Source organism: Mirounga angustirostris, unplaced genomic scaffold (genome assembly GCF_029215605.1).
Source record: "Mirounga angustirostris isolate CCGP_5_RB_7025 unplaced genomic scaffold, mMirAng1.0.hap1 SCAF_6, whole genome shotgun sequence".
In the NCBI taxonomy this organism is placed as follows: domain Eukaryota; kingdom Metazoa; phylum Chordata; class Mammalia; order Carnivora; family Phocidae; genus Mirounga; species Mirounga angustirostris.
The window spans coordinates 27826064-27850905 of record NW_026991714.1 but is presented as its reverse complement, the minus strand read 5'-3'; the positions used below and the strand labels follow the sequence as shown (position 1 = coordinate 27850905).

At 53.3% G+C, this 24842-nt stretch overlaps 1 protein-coding gene and 1 long non-coding RNA gene across 2 annotated transcripts; both read left to right on the top strand.

The window, feature by feature from the left end:
* The first annotated feature begins 2977 nt into the window (after positions 1-2977).
* On the top strand, positions 2978-4689 carry LOC129045870 (uncharacterized). Its single transcript, XR_008506242.2, has 3 exons — positions 2978-3049; positions 3258-3329; positions 4582-4689. It is a non-coding gene; the product is annotated as an uncharacterized LOC129045870 (long non-coding RNA).
* A 2595-nt stretch (positions 4690-7284) lies between these two features.
* On the top strand, positions 7285-23006 carry LGR6 (leucine rich repeat containing G protein-coupled receptor 6). Its single transcript, XM_064594003.1, has 7 exons — positions 7285-7344; positions 8330-8401; positions 8863-8934; positions 10574-10699; positions 11647-11807; positions 16348-16428; positions 18700-23006. Exons 4-7 carry the CDS (start codon positions 10629-10631, stop codon positions 19953-19955), a joined length of 1569 nt encoding a protein of 522 aa, XP_064450073.1. The 5' UTR covers positions 7285-7344; positions 8330-8401; positions 8863-8934; positions 10574-10628; the 3' UTR covers positions 19956-23006.
* Positions 23007-24842: the final 1836 nt, after the last annotated feature.

Genomic DNA, 24842 nt, shown 5'->3' with positions numbered 1-24842 from the left:
CTCTTACTCCCTACTCCCCAGTCTCCTTGTACTGTCTTCCCCACAATGCAAGCACTCCTCTTTTGGCAGGGCCCCCTTGTTGATCAGGGCCAGTCACAACTTGGGTTGCTACTACTTTTTCTTTTAAGATTTTATTTATTTGAGAGAAGAGAGAGACAGAGTACGAGCGAGAGGAGGGGCAGAGGGAGAGGGAGAAGCAGGCTCTCCGCTGAGCAAGGAGCCTGCCATTACAGGGCTCGATCCTAGGCCTGGGATCATGACCTCAGCTGAAGTCAGACGCGTCACCGACTGAGCCACCCAGCCACCCCTACTTGCTACTACTTTTTAAAATTGCCTCCATTGTTTGCTGATTGTATGTGTGACACATGTTCATTGTAAAAAAAAAAAAAATCAGGAAATGAAGAAACACATAAGCCATCCTGCCACCACCCAAAGATAAGAAGCACTGATCTTTCTGATAGACACTGCAGAGGCCGTAGCTAGCCAAAGTAGTCACCTGACGGAACCTTCCAGAATCCCTAGTGTGGGTGACAAGGTGGTAAAGATGGCTTCATTCTCTCCTCTGTCCCTTCCCCAGCCATTGATGTCTCCAAAGGCTTGAGGTATTTTCCTCAGCCAGTGGGGACTGTTCCTGAAGGAGTCAGTTCCAAGTACCCATATCCCTCATGGGTATCCTCAAAATAGTTCTGCTGCCAGGAAGCCTTCAAGCCTGAGGATTTGTGGAGTAGGAATGGAATATGAACATTCCAAAAATGTGTTTCTAGGCACTGACAGCTGGATCTGACAAATTGGAAAACGCATCTCTCCGGCCAATCCCAGAGCCAAGTTTGTGTTTCTCAGGGGCCGTGACATGCCCTGTTAAGCCACCCTTCTAATGACGGCTCTGCTTTCCATTCCAGAGACCTGAATTATAATGAGCTGCAGGAGTTCCCCATCGCCATCCGGACGCTGGGCAGACTGCAGGAACTGTAAGCATCTCTCCTGGTTTCCGGGGGTGTCCTCTTCTCTGTTCTCCCAAGGGCAGGGGCTGACGCCTCCAGCCTTGGGCCTCCCTCACACCCTCATCTCCTGTGGTCTGTAGAAACTGGAGCTGGGTGCCCTCCCCAGCCCCCAGCACGGGTCTGAGTAGTCACAGACCTCATTAGTTTGGCATGGAGCGTTTCCGAGTAGTGTGTCATCAGCAGAAATGGCCGTGGGCCCTTCCAGCCCGGAGAGACACATGGCACACGACACCTCCTGGTAGGCTGGGCCTGGCACTGCCCCCACCTTGGTTGGGGTGCGTCCAGAGATGAATGAGAAGAGGAGCTGGGGGCTGGTTAACTGGGTCACTCCTCAGCACCTGATTCCAAGGAGGAGATGAGAAGCTGGATGCGGTTCCCCACGGACACCTCTTCTTTTTATTCTGTTTTAGCACCAACTGTGCCAAGCCCTCTGCTTGCTACTAAACATAATCAAGGATTCAGATAGACCTGGGCTATCCCCGAGGACCCTTTAGGTCTGTCAGGGACCAGGACAGAGCAGCTTCGGGTTGGTATATAATTCCAGCCCTAATTGTACAGTAGTAGCTAAAATGACCGGGAATCCCGAGTGACGTGGAAAGAACATTGTGGATGAATACTTCTGAGATTAGTCTTACAGGATGGATGGGATTTAGGTGGCCATGATGGGGGGGGGGGTTGGCCTTTCAGACAGAAGAACCGAGTAGGTAGAGATTGGAAGTTCAATGGGCAGAGAGATGACCACAAGAGAGACCAGACTTCTTGGAGAAGAGGCTCTTGGCAAACAGTAGGAGATCTATTGTTAGTAAAGCGGCACCAGATTAAGGGAGCCTGACATTTCTGAGCAGAGCCCCACACTTTCAGGCAGCCTAGCATCTTTACTCAAACTACCATCTGAGACCTGCTGGACCAACCCCATGCCATGCCCCATCCCCCCCCATCAGAAGCTGGAAGGTATGAAGGCCAGTTGTGTGTAGCAGATAAGGAGCAACCAGACCAACTTGGGGGAAGGGTCGGAAGTCCTCCACTGCCAATGAGTCCCCAATGAGTATAGGTGTGTCTGTCTGTCTGTCTGTCTCTGTATCTCTACATCTACTGAGAGAAAGCTGCTTGAGGACAAGTTTAGAGAAACTTCTAAATCTCTCAGAGCTTAGCTCAGCATTAGACATAAAGGAAGAGTCCAAAAACATATAACGAGCAAATTCATGAAGGACTGAGAGAATGAGGAGAGCAGCCTAGGCGGGTGGCACGGGCTGGGGGTGTCTGGGGGGACCTGTGGGGAGAGCATGAAGGTGGGAATAATAAGGGGAGGGGAGGGAGGAGAGAGAGGAGGTGGAGGCAAGGAAGCATGAGGAGACACTAGAAATCTCCAGTGGAAAAAAGGTGGCTGGGAGGGGCCTGCTCAGCCTGGATCATGTGTTTCTCAGTCCAACTTTTATCTTAAAATGTTTGCCCCAACTAACCAAACTCATAATTCCTGGCTTCCAGAGCCCTGGACACTGAGCTGGTACCTCCCTCCTTCTGCCATTGCCCTTCTAGATTCCTTAGTCTCCAGGTCTGGAGGCCAAGCCAGCCTCCATTTGGGGAACATCTCTCATCCCTGCAACCCCCAGAAGCTCTGTTTTTCTTACACACCCTCAGCTTCCTCTTGGGGACCTTGTGGGGTTCCCTCCACAAATGACTGAGGAGAGGACGTGTCTCCTGGGATCTGAACTCAGCCTCCTGCTCCCAAGTTGCTCCCCGGCCCCCCGGCTCTCTGAGGCTCCACTTTTCACTCCTTTTACAAGTGTCAGAGAAAAGGACGGGTGTGTTATGGAATGGACACGTCCCAGGCAGGAGGTGAACCCCAAATCTCCAGGCTGATGTCTCTTTGGTCTTATGGCCTTCCTAGTCAGCTTTCCAGAAGCTTCATGGAATTCCATCTCTCCCTCTCCACACCTCTCTCCAAGTCCTCACTGACTCATGGTGTTGTCTTCCAGAGGGTTCCATAACAACAACATCAGGGCCATCCCAGAAAAGGCCTTCATGGGGAACCCTCTGCTGCAGACAATGTGAGTACTCACTTCTCCCGTCTCTTGGTGCGGAGCTGTGTTTGGGGGAGGGGGGCCGGGGCTGGGGAGGCCGGACTCTGGGAGGGGGTGCCTTCCCCTGTGTGCTCCTTCCCCGTCTCGTGGGTAAGAGGACGAAGCAGAGATCGGCCTAGGTCCCAGCTCAAAGGACTGAATAACTAAATTCGGTGTTCGGGTCTTTTTCTTCCAGACACTTTTATGATAACCCGATCCAGTTTGTGGGAAGGTCAGCATTCCAGTACCTGCCTAAACTGCACACACTGTAAGTTGGACCTCCCCCAGGCCTCCCTGCTTCCCGCCACCTCCTGGCTCCCTTCTGCAGCTCTCACACCTGCAGGCACAGCCCCCGCTACAAGGCCTGGTCTTCGGTGCTGCAGCCTCTGCTCAGGCCTATTCCCAGATCTGGCTGCACTGAACTGCCTCCCTTCAGCTCCCCACGGCTTCCTCCCAGATCCCAGATGAGTGAAAGAGGGCCCTTCTCCAGAGCCCAGGAGTTTTATCTGGCCTCTTCAGGGTCCTGCTCCGGGGAGCTGTTCCATAAATACTTGCTGAAGGAACCAGTGATGGGATAAGGGTCTGGTTCTCCAGTGACCTTGGAGCATGGGTCCCTTGGCCCTTTGCTGCACCACCTTCACTGCCTTGGGCCTGACGGCATTCCCTTGTTTCCTTTCTCCCATTCTTTTCATTCCCAGCCCAAGTTCTGCTTCTTCAAAAATCTTCCACGGATTACACGCCACACATGGCATCCCAGGAACATAACTAACATCTTCAAGCACACACTTCGCCTTCATGTCCATTATCACGTTTCGTTGTCACTCTAACCATGTGAGGTGGATGGTGGTAGCACATTTTGTAGATGGATCCCGAGGCTCCCGGGCTCTGCTCTGCCGTGAGCTAGGACCCTGGACTCCAGATCCGAGAGGCTCCTTTCTGGACCCTACACTGCCTCCCTGTGGTCTGGCAGGACCCATTTTTGCTGTGCCTGGTTGGGTCCCTGTCCTCACCGGTAGGGGACAGCAGGGAGGGGAAAAGCCATCAGTCTAAAGCAATCTAAGAGAGAGCTGGTGGGAAGGTTGTAATAAAGCTTTAGTGGATGATGATTTGGGGGAGACCCTATCTCAGACTCTAATAAGCAAACACCCGCAGCCAGGAACTTTTCCAGAAGCTCCCATGCTGGAGCCTTTTAGACAGACGCCATTCCCATGTCCCTTGCCTGTATTTTTTTTCTTTGTTCATTTGTTGTGTTTTGCATGCTGGGGCCCAGATGCCAGGTTGTGTTCTCCCGTTGGGGGCTCTTAGGGGCTGGGCCAACTTAAGGAAATGGAAGTTTGGACCCTGCTGAGCCAAGCTCCGCCCCTACAGGGCCTGAGTAGCTGGAGTATTTTGAGGCTGGGGGGAAGGATAACATTTCCCCAAAAGGTAGGGTCTCTCAAGGGGAGATCAATGATGGTGGGGACCCCAGATATCGAGATGCTCTGACCCCACCCTTCTGAGTTTGTCGCATCCGTTTCCAGATCCCTGAATGGTGCCACAGACATCCAGGAGTTCCCAGATCTCAAAGGGACCACGAGCCTGGAGATCCTGTGAGTGGATACACTCAGGCCTCTACCCCATCTGTGCTCCTGCTTCGCCCACAGGAGCTCTTCTGTCTGCCTGTCCCCCAGAAGGCTGCCCAGATCCTCTGCTTACCCCTTATCTGGCCTGCTTCTGCTGCTGGCTCCAGCCTGGCCCAGGGGTCACCTGGCTCAGCCCCAGGGGCCCATGGCCATCTCCTGATATGGCACTGCTGCAGGCAAGGCCAGAGGCGGCAGATGGTTTGGGGGTGAGGAGGCTGGTCTTCTCCTGACCATGCTTGGATTTTTCAGGCATGACTTCAGAGTTCCTAACCCCAAGCCGTGAGCGTGCTGAGGACCTGTGACAGGGGGAGCAGGGTTGTGGAAACACATCTCCTTTGCCTTTCTGAAGCGTGATTCCAACAAGGATTTTCTCATGTTTTCTATTACTATAGCCTGTAGAGTGGGGGAGGGGTGTCAGAGCACAGTAGGCCCTCAATACATTTAAGAGGATGAATGGAACAATCAAGCAAACACCCAGAGTGAGTGGTAGGAAGCCAGCCGGCCTGCCCCATGTCACACAGCTCATTCATGGCGTGGCTGAGACAGGAACTCTCTCTCCTCTGTGTCTCTATTGTCTTCCCCTAGATTTGCTGGCATCTGGAAAATTTTCCATGAGGGAACTAATAGTTCCCCAAGAATGACCTTGGCCTTGGGTGTTTCTTGGGACACCCTGTCCCTAGCCAAATCTGCCCCGACAGCCCTCTCTGTTCCAGCCCCGGGTCCTTCCCTTCTTTTCCACCCCTTCCCCCTTCCCTGGGGCACAGGGAGCAGACTCCATGTGTGGTTCCCATGGCTCTGCTGGGGTTGTTTTGTTTCGTCTTTCCTATCTACTCCCTGCCCACGGCTATCCCCCCTCTCTAAGGAGGGCAGACGAGATTCTAGTTCCTGTCCTATATACCCCGTGTTGCTGGCGACCACTATGAGACAATGGGTGGGGACACGATGGGTGGGTGGGGTGGGCTGTCTGCCAAGCAGAGAGCCCTTGGGCTGTGTCTCTCTCTGTCTGTTGCCCACCCCCACCCGCCTCCAGTCCCAGGGGAGCTCTATGCTCAGATGCCAGGCCTGCTGATTTCTCTCCCTGCGGCCCCACGCCTGCCCTGTGCCTCCTGCCCCTTCTGTCAGCTCAGAACTCCCATGTCAGTACCAGGCCCGGAGCTGGAGACGGGGGGCCGGGGATGGCAGGGCCCTGGGCCCGCTGCCAGTTCTGTCTCTGCTCTCTCCACAGGACCCTGACCCGCGCAGGCATCCGGCTGCTCCCACCAGGGCTGTGCCAACAGCTACCCAGGCTCCGAGTTCTGTGAGTGGCTCACGAGCATTCTCCAGTCTTGGCATTGTGCCCTTGCTCCCATGGGCTGGCATGGGCCCCTCCTGCTTCTGTACCCCTGGGTTACCTCTCTTTCTGGAGAGTGGGACAAGTTGGGCTTCTGCTGAGAAACTGCCCGGGAGGGACTGGGCTGTCCTCTCTTGTTTGGGGCAAAAGGACAATGGCCTTTGGACTCAGATGAGAGTTTGAGGCCCAGCTTTGCCACTTACTAGCTGTATGAATTTGGACTCCCTCTCTAAGGTCTCAGGGCTTCAATGCCTCATCAGCAAAATGTGGATAAATGTGTGAGGGTTGAAAAAAAATGTATGTCCAGCACATAGCACGTAGTGCTAGGACATACTCGGTGCTCAGTTGGTGGTGTTACTTATCCAGTAAGAAGACCGTTAGTCTCTTCTGGAACCATAGAGGTATTTAAGTGGCCTGTGAAGTCAAGGGGAGCTTTCCTCTCCCTCCTGAATCCAACCGGAATCTGAGGCTCTTCCGCATGGACCCAAGCCCACAGCTCAGGATGGGGAGACTGGCCCAGGAGGCATTGCACATGCAGCAGCGCTAGACTGGGTGTCTGGGGACATGGGCGCCAGACCCAGCCTTGCCACTGACTGGCAGTGTGTCCTTGGCAGGTTCTGTCCCCTCTCTATGACTCGGTGTCCTCATCCGTTAATGAAGGGGTTGGGTCCGATGAGCCCTACAGGCCCCAGCTTTCCCTCCCTGGGACTCTGTGCGTGGGGACTACAGGTGATGTTTACTTGGGTTGGCATTGACCAGCTTGCCCAGTAAGGCCTGACATGGTCCCTGCTGACCGTCTCAGAGTCTCTGCACCCTCTGCTCCTTTGCTTATCTCCATGCCCCTCTCACTTCCTGTCCCCCTCCCCCCAGGACCCTCCAGGGTCCCCCAGGCCCTCATGTGGTTGAGGGCAGCCCTGCTGGAAAAATGCCACATCAGCCCCATCCAGGCCCTGTGGTGAGGAGCGGGACTCAGCAGGGGGAAGGGAAGAGAAGTCTCATTGCCATGAGGTGTGTCAACAGCCACATCCCTGCAGGGTCCTCCCAGCCCTTGGCTGCTTGACAGGAAGGCACGTCCTGGCCAGAGCTGCTTCTCCTGGCCCCCAGCTTCACCCTCACCTGGTCTCAGGTCTTCACCTGCCTCACCTGGCCCTTTCTTCCCATGCCAGGAGAAGTGGGGGGCTCTCCTTTCCTCCTCCTAGTACGTGGGGGGTGTAGAACTGAGCCAGGGTCTGAGCCTATTGTCTCATCCAGTCTCTCTTCCCCAGGGAGTTGTCCCATAATCAAATCGAGGAGCTGCCCAGTCTGCACAGGTGTCAGAAGCTGGAGGAAATGTGAGTTGGGGGGGCAGGGGCAAGGTGAAGGCATGCGAGCCAGACTTGGGGCATGTCTGAGGGGAGGGGGTCAGCGTGCACACTCAGACATTTCTCCCTTCTCTGAGCTTGTTATATCCAGGGGTTAGGGCTGGGGGCTCAGCAGAGGCCTAGACGAGGCCTCCAGGGACCACAGATGATGGGCCCACGCAAACAGTCCCAAGGTGGCTCACTGAGGGTCAGTCACAACGATGAAAGTCAGTAGTGATTTGGGCCAGTGGGGGCCAGGGTCAGGCACATCAGGGCTGGGAGGCAGGACACAAGTGTGTCTTTGTGCACACGCACACTTATACACAGGAGGAGAAACCCAGGATTCACATTTGACAAGGAAAAAAAAATCACTTAAAAATTGCTCTAAGCTCTTTTCACCCAGCTTCTGTTTTTTCAAACTTGCTGGGTCTCCTGAGCCTCCCATGTCTGTCCCCTGACCCTAGGCAGGGCAACGCCTTTTGGGGCCCAGGCAGGATAGGGGTGTGAGGGTCTGTCCTGTTGATCTAGATGCCAAAGGAAAGAGGGTCTTCAGCATTGCTGAGGTACAGGCTCCATCTCCCATTCAGAGAAGCAGTCTACTGAGCTCTGCTCCCCAGCTTGGGCCAGCCACTGGGTCATCCAAGGGCGGGGCAGTGTTCTGCTGCTGGACTAAGGTCTGGAGGACCCAGGGGCGAGGTTGGCTGGGCTGGGAGCCAGCCCCGGTGGGAACCCTGGAAACTGACTCCCTTTTGGGCCACAGGGATGGTTTTGTGGCTTTGTCTCCTGACCCACTTACCCAAGGCAACCGGATCCCCTTGTGCTCCCTTTAATTCTGGTGACTTCCGCGGGCTGGGCCCTTTCTTCCCATGCCAGGAGAAGTGGGGGGCTCTCCTTTCTTCCTCCGAGTGCATGGGGGGCGTGGAACTGAGCCAGGGTCTGAGCCTGTTGGCTCATCCAGTCTCTCTTGCTGCCCTAGCGGCCTCCAACACAACCGCATCTGGGAAATTGGAGCTGACACCTTCAGCCAGCTGAGCTCCCTGCGAGCCCTGTAAGTATCCTGCAGCATCCAGGGGTGGGCCCTACAGGGGCGCCCTGTGCCCCTTTCCCAGGCATGCTCCATACCCATAGCACACATGGCGGTGGCATGCACAAAGCCTCCCTGCTCTATATCCCTGCCGCCTCTGCGCGCGCGTGTGCGCGCGCACACGCACACACACGCGCGCACACACACACACACACACACGAGGTGCCTCCCCCTCCAGATGGCTTCTGAAGCCGCTTTTCCAGCTGGTACCCAGGAGTCGATGAGGCTCTGAAGCCAATCTGCCAAATCCCTTTTTCTGTCGCCACAGCCAGGTTCGGAGCCAGGCAGCAGGTGCCTTCCCCCAAAAGGCTGAGAGTTCTGCTACTGGGGGCAGCTCAGATGGGGAGTGAGAGGAGAACTCAGGATGGGAACAGTGAGTCCTCCACATGTCGCTGGTCCCACCTGTAATACCTCTCTGTCCACAGGGACCTGAGCTGGAACGCCATCCGGTCCATCCACCCTGAGGCCTTCGTGACCCTATGCTCCCTAGTCAAGCTGTAAGTGCTCACTGCACTCTCCTCCCACTTGATGGAGACCAGTCAGGACCGTGGGCTGGCCAAGGGGGGGCAGGAGGGCCCACCCCAGAGTAGGGACATGCATGAATGTCTGACCACACATCCCGGGGAGGTGGCCTCCAGCCTAATCAATCATTCTGACAGTCCGTTTGACAGATTGGGGGCCTGATAAACAGAGAGCCTGCCTCCTGCAAGCTCTGGAATATCATCTGCTAATGTTTGGCAACATTTTGGCGGCCTCAGCCCTCCCAGTGCCCCCCTGTCTTGGGCCCTACCCCAGCCTCTACACGTCCCAACAAAGGATATTCGAGCCCGAAACTCCTTCACGACCTGGGACAGTGGCAGCAGATGTGGGAACCCAGGGTCTCAGCTCAGCAGTCCCCTGCATGAGCAGTAACTCTAGAGGGTTGCCATTCTGCAGGGTGGCAGAGGATCACAGGTCCCCTAAGTTACATAGGATGCCAACGGGAGCATATAGTGCTGGCTGCATGGTCATTAGGTCAGAGCTGGAAGGGACCTCTGATGGGGCTGCCATGTACTGTGGTGCAGGTTGTGTACTGCATGCACAAGGGCTCCCACCCAAGGGGGAGCTGACTGCCTGCTTGCATGTCCTAAAGGTGTGTCCACCCCGACAGGACCCTTTTCTGATTAATGCCCAGACTCCTTATGGGCTAGCTCCAGCTCTGGCCTTGGAGATCATCCAACCCAATCCCTCACTTCACAGGGGAGGCCTCCAGGCCCAGGGGGAGAGGCTCGCTCAAAGCAAGGCCAGAATGCAAGCCTCCCAGGTGGTTCACAGTGCCCCTCCTATCTGCCACTCTCTGGGCTCTGGGCCGGAGCCTTGTAAAACTCGCACTTCGGTCTTCCCTCTCCTGTTTGCTCTACTCCTGCCAGATAGGTAGGGTGGATATTTTTATCCCTTTGAAAGATGAGGACATTGAAACTCAGGCAGATTTTTGACTCCCCTCGGTTATGCAGGGAGTCGGTGACAGCGCCAGGTTTCCTGCCTTCCAGTCCAGGCTGTTTCCACGATGTGCAGTCTGTGGTCCTGGTGTTTGGTTTGGAGCCCTGGTTCCCTGTAATGTGTCTCCAGTAGAAGACCATGCATGTCCTCATCTCTGGCTACAAAGCCATCCCTGCAAAACAGAACGGATGACCAAACCCCTGCATGTAGCCAGAGGCCAGCTCTGTCCAATCCCCGACTCTGGCCTCCCATGTCGTCAGAAAAGCAGGGGAATAGGGACAAGCAAGTACAGGCAGATGCCCTAGTGGGTGGACAGGGGCCCTTGCACGGGGCTGGGACCTGGGCATAGGATCTGTGGTTAAGGGACTCTGTGACCTACAAATGGGGATGGCTTGGCATTACCTTAGAGCAGTCCCTGGTATATAGTATTTGATGAATGAATGAGTGAGTGAGTTATGCGTGGTGCCTCTATAGCTACCCTTGACCGTCCCCCCCCCCCCCCCCCCAGCATTTAGTGCTCTTGTCTCTCTATGCTCATCTGTCCTCTGCTCCTCTCCTCTTGCTTCCATCCCAGGCACCCTGGTCACACCCTTAGCACAGCCCTGCCCCTCAGCAACCCCACTGACTGCCAATAACCCTGACCATCCACTGTCCTAGGGACCTCACAGACAACCAGCTGACCACACTGCCCCTGGCTGGACTTGGGGGCCTGATGCATCTGAAGCTCAAAGGGAACCTGGCTCTATCCCAGGCCTTCTCCAAGGACAGTTTCCCAAAACTGAGGTGAGTGCCTGGCTTTCCCCCACCTCTAGATAGGTTTGCCCCGGAGTCGCTGGGGAGGCCATGGAGGGACAGAGAGAAAGCCATAGGGCTTTACCTCAAGAAAAACCTGATGGCCCAGAGGCATAGGGTTTGGCCACTACTGAGTGGGAAGGGCTCAGGCCTCTCCTTCCTCATCTCATTCATAGCATTTCTTTCTGTCCCAAGCATCAGCCCCAGGGGACGCTGAGCCCTCCTGTGAGGACAGGAGTAAGGTGATGTGCAGGCCCCCCGGACCTCCTTGCTCCTTGTCCCCTTCAGTACACGCAGACTGCCTGTCCTCATTTGGGCAGCGTCTGGGCCCCTGTGGTCAGGAGTGGGAAACAAGCAGCCTGGCCAGTCCCTGGTGCTAATGACATCCAGGCCTTCTGCCTGCAGCAGGACCACAGCCTGTGTGGCCCAAGCCAGCTAACGAGATGCCTGGTGGCATCTGCCCTCGCCCTCAGAGGGCACCAAATTCAGCTCTGCTGTGCCCAGGGGTGGGGCCAGGGGCAAGGGCGTGGGTCTTACTGAGGGCAAGGGTAAAGCAAGAGTCACTAGGAGAATCCCCGTCTCCTGGAATCTGAATGAAGAGTTGCTGGCTGGGAGGGGAGCAGAGCACCAGAGTGCTGTGTGATCTTGGGTGAGCTGCTCCCCACTCTGAGCCTACTGAGGGGACTCCATAAACGACGGAAAGTTTATCTTCCCATCTCATTCTCAAGATGAGTGACGAAAAGATTGGAAGATGCCAGAGGCCTTCAGAGGCAGAAGCCAGACTGTAAGATCTGTACAAAGAAAGCCCAGGGGGCTGCCTGCACCGTAATCGGGGCACTTTGGGGTTGAAAGGCCGGTGTTGAGTGCCGGGTCTGTGGGTTGGCATCCTAACATTCCTAAGGCAGCTCATTTTGCCCCTGTGCCCCCTCGGCCCCCAGGATCCTGGAGGTGCCCTATGCCTACCAGTGCTGTGCCTATGGTGTCTGTGCCGGCTTCTTCAAGGCCTCTGGGCAGTGGGAGGCTGAGGACTTTCACCTTGAGGAGGAGGAGGCTCCGAAGAGGCCCCCGGGCCTTCTGGCTGGACAAGCTGAGAACCACTGTGAGTGATGGGGGCCCTGGGCTGGGGGGGGGGGGGGCGTTTCTTGGAGAGGAAGTTAGGGAGGAGGCCTGGGGGACCCTGAGAGGGGCTCTGGCAGGGGCTGCGGAGGGAAACCCCAAGGGTGACCTGGGAGGTGACCTCTACACCTTGTCTCTCCAAGGACGTAGCCCAGAAGTGCTTGCGGAGAAGATGAGGAAGACAAGGACAGTAGTAATGTTTCCATATTTGCCAAGCCCTTGGCGATTCGCAAGGTGCTCCCTGAGCTGCATCTTACAGAGCACCCCTGCCCTCATGGCTCACATGTTCCTTCTCCATAGCTGCCTCCTGGCTACATGGGCCCTTCAACTTCAGGGCATTCTCAGAGTGGACATCCACTTTCTAATCAACCTGAGCCAAGCAGGATTTAATTAAATCAATTAAATTAAACCTTAAAAAAAAAAAAAAGTCCCCTCATTATATGTCCTAGAGCCAAATGGAACAGTGTGGGGATTATCACAGGCCACTAGGTACAAGAGGACCTTGCTGAGAAGGGCCACGTGGGTCTTGAGCCACATGGGTCTGTTTCCGGAACAGTTGGGGTAAAAGGAAGGAAGGGTGGAGGTAGGCAGCTGAGGGGGCTTAAGGATCCTCTGTCAAGTGGTGTCTTAGATAAAGGGCAGAGAGGAGGGCTTCCATCCCCCTCACCTTCACCCCATGTGACAACACAGGTAGAATTAGGAAGAAGCACAAAAGGGCCCCTGATATTTGGATTTCTTTTTCAGTCTCTAACCCCCTCTCCACAATATGTCCATGGAGAAGCTAAACAGAAAAATCAAAATGAAACATGTAAGAAAAACATCTGTGTTGGTGTAGACAGACCTGGGTTCTAAACCCAGCAACACTGTTTACCAGTTGAGTTGCCGGGGACAAGCTATTTAACCTTACTGAGCCTTGTTTCTTTGATCTGTGCCATGAGAATGATACTACACATCCACAGGCTGTAGAGGCCGGCACTCACTGGTACTGCCTACTGCTCTTACGGGGAGCCTCCCCGTGTGCGTGCTGGGGGACGGTGTGTTGTCTAGTCCGGGACACAGCTTACGGAGGCCAGTGTTGTGCAAGCAGTTAGGGGGTCTCTGGGGTCTCTCTCCCAGACCCCTCCCTGGGGAGGGCGTGAGGACCCCATGAGGAGCCCAGTGGCCAGGCTGGCTTTAGGCCGGCAGACAGCTGTCCCCAGGGGACATTCCTGATGTCTGTCTGCTGTCCACTCCCTCAGAGGGCTGGAAGGAGGAATGGAAACTTTCCTTCCTCAAGGTGAAACTTTCCACCAGGCTTAGGTCTTGGAGAGCCACAGGGCGTCAGAATCGTGGGCTGCCTGCCGCCGGTAACGGGAGCTAGGGCAGGGCCCCCCACTTCCTGTGGGAGCTAATAAGCCTTGAGGAAGAAAGCCAGGAGCTTCGGCTGCAGCCAGATTTGATTTCCTCCTTGTTTGAAGAGTGGTTACTTAACACCTTGGCTGTGACTTTCCCAGCCTCGGACGGAGTCCGCGGGTTTCACCCCTTGTGTTTCATTCATGCATTCAGATTTCAAAGAATTGCTGAGCTCCATTCTGGAGAGCCCAGGTGGGCAGGGAATGGAAGGTAGAGAGGAGAGGAAATGCCAGGACTCTGTGGGCACACCTCGGCCTCCTGCCCACCCTGATTGTGTCTGGGCCAAGGGCAGCTCCACAGAGCCTTCCTGCCTCCTGGGAAAATGCCCAACTGAAGGTGTTTACCCTTTAAGTGGGGAGGAAGGAAACAAACCACATGAGTCAAAGATGGGGACAAGCATGACACCGAGTCACCTCTCCGTTACATGTGTGGTGGAGGATGAGCCCACGGGGCACTGTCTCTGAAGCCTGGGTAACGTACAGGCGTCCTTCTGAAGAGAAACAAATCTCTCGTACCACTTAGGGCCTCAGACACCTTGCCCAGTCTCACTAGAGAGACTGAAGTCTTATTCTTAAAAAAAAAAAAAAGTCTTTCAATGATGAATTATTGCCGCAAACAAGAGTTTTGTCTTTATAAATGATAAGATGTTTTAAGATGATCATTTCAAAATTCTTACAGAATTTATGGACCCCCAAGATATCCCTAACACCCCTGGAGTTCACAGGCTCTGGTTTAAGAAACACTGCAATAGTGACTAAGAGGAGAAAAAAAATGCTACTTGATTCAAACAAGTTACAGAGTTTCTTTAACAATGGATTTATCTTTCTAATCCTATTTTCTCAGGCTAAGGAACTGCAGGGTCTAGACTTAGAATGGGAAGGATCAGTAAAGATCTATCTTTTTTAATTTTTTTATTGTTATGTTAATCACCATACATTACATCATTAGTTTTAGATGTAGTGTTCCATGATTCATTGTTTATGCATAACACCCAGTGCTCCATGCAGAACGTGCACTCTTTAATACCCATCACCAGGCTAACCCATCCTCCCACCCCCCTCCCCTCTAGAACCCTCAGTTTGTTTCTCAGAGTCCATCGTCTCTCATGGTTTGTCTCCCCCTCCGATTCCCCCCCTTCATTCTTCCCCTCCAGCTATCTTCTTTTTTTTTTTTTCTTAACATATATTGCATTATTTGTTTCAGAGGTACAGATCTGAGATTCAACAGTCTTGCACAATTCACAGCACTTACCAGAGCACATACCCTCCCCAGTGTCTATCACCCAGTCATCCCATTCCTCCCACCCCACCCCCCACTCCAGCAACTCTCAGTTTGTTTCCTGAGATTAAGAATTTCCTCATATCAGTGAGGTCATATGATACATGTCTTTCTCTGTTTGACTTATTTCGCTCAGCATAATACCCTCCAGTTCCATCCACGTCGTTGCAAATGGCAAGATCTCATTCCTTTTGATGGCTGCATAATATTCCATTGTATATGTATACCACGTCTTCTTTATCCATTCATCTGTCGATGGACATCTTGGCTCTTTCCACAGTTTGGCTATTGTGGACAGTAAAGATCTAGTCCAGCCTCTCACTCAGCATAGAAGTGCCCTTTCTCACATCTGGGACTTCCTGCTCCAGCACCTCTGGGGACAAATTATGCCCAGCTCGTGCATCTGTAAAGCTGCCCCCCTATCCCCTCCAGCCCCCCCAAATCAGGAGAGCGTAAAGGTTAAATCCCTGGCCTCTGTAGTCAGACAAAGTGGGGTTGGACTTCCGCCCTGTAGCGCACCGGCTGGGAGACCTGGGGCGAGCCGCTTCACTTCCATGAGCCTCAGTGTCCTCATCTGTCAAATGGTGTCAAAGGACACCTGCCTCGTGCGGCCACCGGGAAGGTTAATGAGACCATGAAGATGACTTGCTGGGCAGTGGCTGGCACAGAGTAGGGGCTCAGAGACTCTTAGCCCTTATTGTTACATAAATCTGTTAGTTGACACAGCGCATTCTGACATGAGTGCTTGATCCTCTTCCGTCTCCATAAGCTCCCTGAGAGCAGGACCATGTCTTCGTCATCCTCGAGGTCCTCTGCACTTGCCAGAAGTCCAGCGAATGGCAGGCATTGCATGCAGCGCCTGGGGACCTCAGGCCCACCTCTCTATTGGTCAGCTCTAAGTGTGGGAGCTGATGAAAACTTCTCCATTTGAATTGTTAATTTGCCTCCTACGACCCATCCTGATTCTATCCTCTGCAACAATACAGCATATAGGAGCACAATTCCTTTATGCCTGAAGCAAAAAAGGGCCCCTGATATAGGGGGCCTCAGCTCCTTGCGGATGGCCTCGGTTTTCCCACTTACTCTTGCCTTGCCTAAGTTAATCCCCCAGTGGCTGTGACCATTTCTCAAGTGTATGGCTTCTACTCGCCCACTATCCCTGGTTCACCTCCTCTGAAGCAGCTCACTACTCTGTCTTAAGAAGATGCCCTTCCTGGGGCACCTGGGTGACTCAGTTGATTAGGCGTCAGACTCTTGATTTCGGCTCAGGTATGATCTCAGGGTCGTGGAATCGAGCCCCGCTTCAGGTGCTTGCTGGGCATGGAGCCTGCTTAAGATTCTCTCTCTCTCCCTCTCCCTCTGCCCCTCAACCCCCGCTTGGGCTCTTTCTTTCTCTAAAAATACAAAAAAATAAAAAAGAAGATGTTCTTCCTAGCACATGGTGTTCACAACTGGCCAGGGAATTACAGTGGGGGACTGGCCAGTGTGGAGAACTATTTGATTACCAGCTCCCATTATTAAGGCAGCCTCCACCTTAACTCTAAGCAGCATGCACGGTAACTAGGCTGCCTGGAGGGGACACAGCATGCTGAGTTATAGGATGAGATGAGAGAGTTTCAGATACAAGTTTGCTGTAAAGAACAGACAATGCAAATAATCCACATGTGGATAATAGGAACTGACTGAATGTTTACACCCAAGAGTAGAACAGATGTGCATGGCTGCTGGGATGACCTGTGCTGAGCAGATTGAGTTGGGGATGACTGCTTAAAGAGGTGGGCATTTGGAGAAAGGTGGAATTTGACTGTCACCAAGACCTGGGCCCCAAGCCACTTTCTCTTCTCACCTCTCAGATGACCTGGATCTGGACGAGCTCCAGCTGGAGATGGAGGACACAAAGCCACACCTCAGTGTCCAGTGTAGCCCCATTCCAGGTGAGATGGGTGCCTTGGCGTGGGGGTGGGGGCAGGACTGGGGAAGGAGTACCCGAATATTTAGATGAGATGCCAGTTCAGCCTGGCATGTTTATAACCGCTTCAGGCACCTTCTTTGCCTAAGAGCCAACATTCTGGAGGGAAGAGAGCCTCTCTGGTGATTCCTAGGGAAGGAGCTGGAGTTCTTCCCTTGAGTGGCCGTTTGGAACAGCAGTGGGGGAGGGGGGACAGTGGGGAGAGAGGAGTCAAAGCAACTTTCACAAATCAGCCAGTGAGAAGTTAAACATCCAGGAGAAAGTGTCTCTCATGGAAGAGAGAAGCAGGAAAGAATGTCTTGACCCCACTGATCAGGGTGGAGTGTGGCACTGCTTCTGAGCACTCTCTCAGTCGAAGAATCCTAGAGCCGCATGGGCCTCCGCAAGGTCACCTTCTCCATCCCTCTCTGCTCTCTTTCTTTAAACTCTCCAGGGTGGAAAAACTTCACAGTACCCCTGGATGACTCCTTATAGGCCTATCCAACCCTTACATCTGAGAAAGTCTCCTGTAGAGTCTCACCTGATCTTGCTGTAAAGAAAGAAAGAGAATTCTCTTTCCCTTTGATGCAGTGCACCCTAACCTGTTTAGAGTGAGGAAGCCCCTGCCCCTGTGTATAAAGTGCTAGCAGGTCACCCCCAGAAGGCTGTAGTACATTGCTTAAGCCGGGACAGGATCTGGTCGGAATGAACAGAAGGCGGTGAACAGTGTGCTTCTCTATTTCGTCTCCCCTCCATTTTCCAGTTTGACATCTCTCTTTGGCTCGCGCCCCTTGGCCTTCTCTCACTGCTCTCTCTGAGCCAAAATAGTACTTGCCAACTGCCAGCCCCTGCCCGCGGCGCTCAGTGGGTGGAGCACGCCCTCTAGTGGCAGCCCAGAGCAAGAGCACCAACGCAGTCTGGAGGAAACGTGGTGTTTTCTTCCTGGCTTGGAAACCCCCATGCTTCACGCTGCCACAGAAATTTCACCTCTGAAAACGAATAATCAGCAGTGATGAGGTTAAAGAGGAGGCTCCAAAAGGCAAAGTCCAGCTTGAACTTGCTTTAAAAATAGATCGTGCGTGCAGATGGTCAAATAAATTATCCATATGGGCAAATATTTACTACGCAGCCATGGAAGATAAAGATTTGGGCAAGTGTGCATCGTAAGATTTTTACTTAAAAAAGGGAATTAAAAACTATATACGGAAAATCCCAATTTAGTTTAAAAACGTATATGTATGTATGTATTTTTTTAAAAAAAAATGGAAGGAAACATACCAAAACGATGAATTCTTTCGGAGAGGTGGGATGATAAGCAGTTTTAATTTTTCCGTGTTATATTTTCCAAACTTTCTACAATGGCCATCTATTAGATGGTAGTCAGAAAAAAAAATGTTTAAAAAATAGTTCCCACAAAAGCCTCTCAGATTCCCAAGCTACTAGAAATACATTGCAGAACAGGAGTCTGAAGCCAAAAGAAATGAAGACATAACATGTCCAAAGTTACAGGGTGATTTAAGGACAGAACCTGAGGGGAGAGATGGAAAACACCACGATCTCAGCCATTTGTGCAAAACCAGGTTGGAAAAACCCAGAGTCATCCGTATTTTCATTTACTTATTATGCTTTTCTTCCCAAATACTGATTGATTCTGTGAGTACTAACTGTGGTCTGTCTCCCCGTCACAGAGCAAGGGAGAGCCAGCCAGGTACAACATCTGGCCAGCGCTCATGCATGGCCGGGTCCTTAGTGGATCCCTGGGCACTGACGGGGAGAAGCAGAGCCCTGGGACGCAGACTGGTCCCCTCTCCGGGCAGCCCCTCACACCTCTGTGTCTCCGGCCTGGCCGCATCCCAGTTTGGATGCCCCCTCCTCTCCTTTATGCCACCTCGCCCCTTCCTGTCCCCTAAATCCTGCTGCTTTGGAAAGACGGCTTGGCTGAACGTTTCCTCAATGCCTGGGTTTGCGCTGTATGAATCTGTACTTTGTGTACAAGTTGGTTTATTATGTGTTTATATTTCTACATGTATTGGGTGAGTGTTCACTCCATTTGCAGCTCCTTGGAAGAAGAGCTGTGTGTGTCCCCACTTCCCCCCGCCCTAACCCCACCTGACAGTTCTGAGAGACCAGGTCAGCCTCCGTCACCCTGGGAGTTCTCTGAGGACAGAGGCTGTGTCAGCCTCTCTGGCCTCATCCCCAGGACCCTCGGCCCAGCAGCCTCTGACCCAGGGGTAATGTCTGATCCTCTCTCCCACAGGCCCCTTCAAGCCCTGCGAGCACCTCTTCGAGAGCTGGGGCATCCGCCTGGCTGTGTGGGCCGTCGTGCTGCTCTCCGTGCTCTGTAACGGGCTGGTGCTGCTGAGCGTCTTTGCTGGCGGGCCCGGCCCCCTGCCCCCGGTCAAGTTTGTCGTAGGGGCAATTGCGGGTGCCAACGCCTTGACGGGCATTTCCTGTGGCCTCCTAGCCTCCGTCGACGCCCTGACCTTTGGCCAGTTCTCCCAGTATGGAGCCCGCTGGGAGATGGGGCTGGGCTGCCAGGCCACAGGCTTCCTGGCCGTCCTGGGGTCCGAGGCCTCCGTGCTCCTGCTCACCCTGGCCGCCGTGCAGTGCAGCATCTCTGTCTCCTGCGTCCGGGCCTACGGGAAGGCCCCCTCCCTGAGCAGCGTGCGAGCCGGGGCCCTGGGCTGCCTGCTGCTGGCCGGGCTGGCCGCCGCCCTGCCGCTCGCCTCGGTGGGAGAATACGGGGCGTCCCCGCTCTGCCTGCCCTATGCCCCCCCCGAGGGCCGGCCAGCTGCCCTGGGCTTCGCCGTGGCCCTGGTCATGATGAACTCCTTCTGCTTCCTGGTAGTGGCCGGCGCCTACATCAAACTCTACTGCGAGCTGCCGAGGGGCGACTTCGAGGCCGTGTGGGACTGCGCCATGGTGAGGCACGTGGCCTGGCTCATCTTTGCCGACGGGCTCCTCTACTGCCCCGTGGCCTTCCTCAGCTTCGCCTCCATGCTAGGCCTCTTCCCTGTCACCCCGGAGGCCGTCAAGTCTGTGCTACTTGTGGTTCTACCCCTGCCTGCCTGCCTCAACCCTCTGCTCTACCTGCTCTTCAACCCCCACTTCCGGGATGACCTGCGGCGGCTCTGGCCCTGCACGGGGACCCCAGGGCCCCTAGCCTATGCTGCTGCCAGCGAGCTGGACAAGAGCTCCTGCGATTCCACCCAGGCCCTGGTGGCCTTCTCTGATGTGGATCTCATTCTGGAAGCTTCCGAGGCTGGGCGGCCCCCTGGGCTGGAGACCTATGGCTTCCCCTCAGTGACCCTCATTTCCTGTCCGCAGCCAGGGGGCCCCAGGTTAGAGGGCAGCCATTTTGTAGAGCCAGAGGGAACCCAATTTGGGAACCCACCACCCTCCATGGATGGAGAACTGCTGCTCAGGGCAGAGGGAGCCGTGTCAGCAGGCGGGGGCCTGTCAGTGGGCAGGGCCTTCCAGCCCTCTGGCTCCGCCTTTGCCTCACACTTATAAATGTCCCTCCTCACTCTTTGCTTCCCATCTCTTCCCTTCCCTCCCCTCCCCTCCCACTCCACGAATGATGGCTGCTTATAAAATAAATTCAACCACAACTCAAGAGTATGATCCACAGTAGGATGGCCCAGTCCCTGGGCCCTGGGCTCCATTGGTCTCCTCCCTCCCATGGCCATCATCAACGTGCGCTTCTTAGCCTGGGTTCCCCTTGGCCTTCCTCTGGGCCTCTTCCCTGTCACATCTGAAGCTGTGGACCAGAGATCTGGACATTTGTCTGCCTAAGGGAAATGAGGGCTGAGGGAAGCACAAAACAGTGACTGAGGTAGGGGGCCGAGCAGGTCAAGGATCAGGGTACAATGGGCAGGGGGACCTCACAGGGAAAGACCTATAAGGGGACTGCCAAAGGCATTTGGGCATCTGCCCTTTGACTCGCGGATTGGACACGAAATGTGTTCTGTGTCCTGTTAATCTTGAGATATGCCATGCAAAAAGACTCTCTGTTAAAATCAGTTTTAGAAGATACTACACATTCTGTCCCTTTCTTAGAGATTCACAGTGCATATTAGTATAGTAACGGCTGCAAGAATTCCCGCAGGGATAAAGTCTGTTGACCTTTGTTTAACCCACTTCCCCAAATTCTTTGACAACAGGTTTTTGTTTGTTTGGTTGGTTTTCATGGGCTATCTATTAACGTCTCACAGAATGTAACACTGCTCTCTCCCAGGGCCCTCACCTCTATACCACCTAGTGCTACCCAGTGACATCACAAGGTGCCACCGATCCTAGAAAACCCTGATCGTAGGAGTTTCACCTGGGGTAAAGTTCATGGTCCCATCAACCAGAGAAGACTGTCCACACTCTACTTTCCCATCCCTCTTGCTCTGCCCTGGGAAGGATGGGGAAGAGGCTGCCTTTGTGGTTCCAGCCTCAGCCCCCCGCATTGGGGCAGGGGTAAAGGGATCCCACATGGGGTCCCACCTCTTCCCCAAGCCCAACCACCAATGAAACTTCTGCCCTCAATAAGAGAGAGTTCCCCCGGATCCTGGCAGGGTACACAGAGGGAAGTCGATGACTGCCTGGCTTCCTTCTGGCTCTGAGTTGCCCTCTCGTGGTTCTCCACCATATGCCTTTTGGCAACTCCTGCCGCAAGCATAGCTCTTTCTTTGCATCCCAGGTCCTGCCTTCTCTGGGGCAGGGAGCCCCTGGCCAGCAAACTGGAGGGATATTTGCATTGTATGTATTGTTTTGTAGGGAGCATTATAGGAATCTGGGATCCCTGGGTGCCCCAAAGAAGCATGACACTTCTGCCTCTCCTGTCATAACCTTCCTACCTTAGGGTTTACCAAGTGTCTCCGAGTGTTCTAGCGCTCCCCACCCCAAACACACACACACATTCGATCTCAGGATGAGGAGGGGAGAGCTAGAACATTCTTGAAGACATAAAAAGGGAATCCAAGGCTCAGAAAAGGGGCTCTACTATTAAGACAACTCTGAGAAGGTCCTTCCTAGCCTGCAGTTTAGCTTCTATCTCCCCACTGCCCCCAGTGCCCAGTGGAAATTCTGACGCAAGTCCCCAAGGCTGCCTAGGCTGAGGTGAAGGGATGAGGCAGAGACCATGAGTGGAACTTGGCACATTTCTAAATCTCATTTGACCAGCTAAGCTGCCTGGACTCTTACGGGCTCTGAAGCTAAATGTGCTGACCTTGTAATCACAGAAGGAACTTAGGGTCCTAGCACAGGGTTAACCTCAGAGTAGGCACTCACTAGATGGTGGGGAATTCATTTACCAGTTGGTTGAGAACCGCTGGTCTCCCTGTTTCCCTGATCAAGAGCCTTTCATGGAAGGAGTTTGCTCTACTTTGGGTACTGGGAGTTGGTGACTGTTCTGTGGAAAGTTCTCTGAGGTGCCCCAGGGATGACAAAGTTGGTGTGATTTGTGGGAGCCTTGACTTCTAGGAAGTCACCCAGGCCCCTCCTCACAGCCAGCCCCACCCCATGCGGTCACTTCCGCCCTTGGAGCCAGGGAGCCAGTGTTGAGCGGAATGTGGAGTGAAGTGGCCATGTGTTGGAGGTTTAGGAGTCATGGGAACAGTCCCCTACAGGTGGCCTCTTCTATGAAAAGGGTGCCAGGGATTTTTGGCTGCAAGCTCTAGGGTGGCACCACTGTCATCGTATCATATACTCCTAAAGCTCTGGGCATTTGCCAAGTCTGGCCCTTCTGGACAGAGGAGAGGTGTGGGGGAAGGGAGTAGAGGTGTTCGCCATGAACTGTTTTCATTATTCAAAAAGCCTAGTTGATGATGTACATTTACCCAAAATAAGTGGTGAAGTAGTTTCTTTGTTTCTGATGGACTTTTTAGCAAGTCAGTATGTTACTCTTTTGGTTATCTCCATTATAATCAGTAGAAGACTTTGAAGGTTTTATATGTCTTTGATGAAACAAAATCAAAAACCAAATAACTCAGTGCATGTGAAATCTTCCAAAATGGCGTCCACGGGGATGAATCCATCCAAAGGGCTGCGGTGGAAGAAATGTTGGGAACTGCCGACCTGGGATGTGTGGCCCTGGCCTCTGTGTGTTGTGCCTTGGCAAACAGTGCCAACCACAGTCTCCTCGCAGAGCAACTTGTGGAAGAGAACTTTCTATAGTCAACCATGGTTTTTAAAGCACCTCTGTACACATCAAGAGGAAGAGTCCTTAATTCAGTGCTGAGATTTGAAGACTATGGATTAACAAAGCCTCTAGTTGGGCCTTCTCTTCACCTTCCTCTCCCCACCTCTTTCTCGTCAACCTCCAGGAGGAAGAGTTGACAACAATTGGTAGGGCCTGAATAAGTGAGGATGATGGGAAGTAGCTAGAATCCTGATCCTTTCTGGCACCGTCTTCTCTAACTACCTCTGCTCTGGTGTAGCAAGTTCTCCCACCCACCCGGTATCCCCTATATCACTTCTGGGTTGCAGGCCCATGCCCTCTCCAGCTGTGTGAAGTGTAAGAATTGTCACGATGTAAATATTTGGATTCTTCTGTATAATAAAGCACCAGTGAAGTATTACGTGTGTCCCTCAACTCTTTGCTGCTGCCACCGGTAGCTCTGTGAGCTACAGCCAGAGGTGGGGCTGCCTTGAGAGAGGAGTGATCACCCTGTCCCCTGAGTTCTGGGGCAGCCGGGGCACAGCCAAAGAGGCTCAGGTTTGAACTTCAGAAGGATCAGAATCAATTTGGCTCACCTGTGTTTAAGTGCCCTTTGTGTGCTGGGCACTGGGTTAGGTGGAGAATGATCTAGAGAAAGCAGGCAACATGGTGGACTTCCTGTTAGACGCCCTTGAGCATCTTCTCAGACCCGAAGCCTATTCCTGGGGTTTCCTGATTCTGTAAATCCCAAAGAATCAGCTTCCTTTCCTCTACTTGGGCGACCTTCCTCACCCACTCTGCCTTGGAAATCTTCTTCCTGAAGCCTTGACCCAGAGTGGGATGATGTCCTCAGGACAAGCAGGCAGTTCCTTTCTAGATGTAAGGGAAAGAGATTGGGTTCAGTAAAACCCTGCAATCATAGGAAGGAGATGCAAGCCCCAGTCAGGGCCTCACTGGCCTAGTGCCCTACCTCCTTCTGAGAGGCCAAACAATGCCTCCAGGAGTATTTCTTTCTTCCACTCTTACTGAAGATGGAATTCCAAATCCATCCATCCTTGTGGCCCAACTGCCGAAAGGCCATTCAGCGGTTCCTGCTGGACTGGACTGAGAGACGGAGACACAGGGGCTAACTCAAGTAAGTGGATGTTCCCTAAGAGGGTCTGTGTAGAGCAAGAAGGGAGGCAGGATCTCAGTAAATCTAAGACCAGAAAGAGCAGTGGGACTGGGCCCAGTGTGGCTGAAATGGGAGGGCCATTATGGATGCGAGGCAGTTCTGAGATCCAGCCAGTGGGAGTTTGTGGCCCGTCAGCCTGGACCCCCCCAGTAGGAAGCAAAGCTGCCCTCTGTAGGCCTGCTCTGATATCTGTCCCCTTCTCACCACAGTCCCCTGCTCCTCCTCAGCACCTTTTTACCTAGAAGGCTTTTTATAAATTTAATTTTTGAATAAATAATACATTCGCATGGTTTGAATAAAATATATCTGTTTAACAGTCTCCATTTGCCCATTTCCCAAACCCTCACTGGTCACCACTATGATCAGTTTCTTTTTTTTTGTTTTGTTTTTTTTTTAAAGATTTTATTTATTTATTTGAGAGAGAATGAGAAAGAGAGAGCATGAGAGGGAGGAGGGTCAGAGGGAGAAGCAGACTCCCTGCCGAGCAGGGAGCCCGATGCGGGACTCGATCCCGGGACTCCAGGATCATGACCTGAGCCGAAGGCAGTCGCTTAACCAACTGAGCCACCCAGGCGCCCCCACTATGATCAGTTTCTTATCTATCCTTCCAGAGTTTCTTCATGCATGTACAAACAAAACGCATATATATTCTTCCTTCTCCTTTCTGCCCAAGGTAGCATACCACAATTCTGCTTGTGCAGAATTTTTCATCTGTTAACAGAGCTCAGAGATCTTTCCTTACCAGTATAGAATGCTTTCTTATTTTTTTTTTTACCGTATCTTACCTCTCTTTATACAGACGTATCCTAAATTTTATTCCCCGCCCCTTTTCATGGAAATGTGGTTTGCTTAATCTTTTCTTCTACAAACACTGCAGCAAGTAGCATCGGATGTATGTCATTTAGCACACGTGTAAGTGTATCTGTAAGACGCAGTCTCAGACACGGAATTGCTGGGGCAAAGAGAGTTCTAGATCTTGTTCCCGAAGCCGTGGAGCCGCGCGCACGTGTGGGCGCCGCTGCGTGCTGGCCGGGCGCACCGCGACTCCCGGGCGCGCGGGGCCGGCGGGACGCGCGTGTGG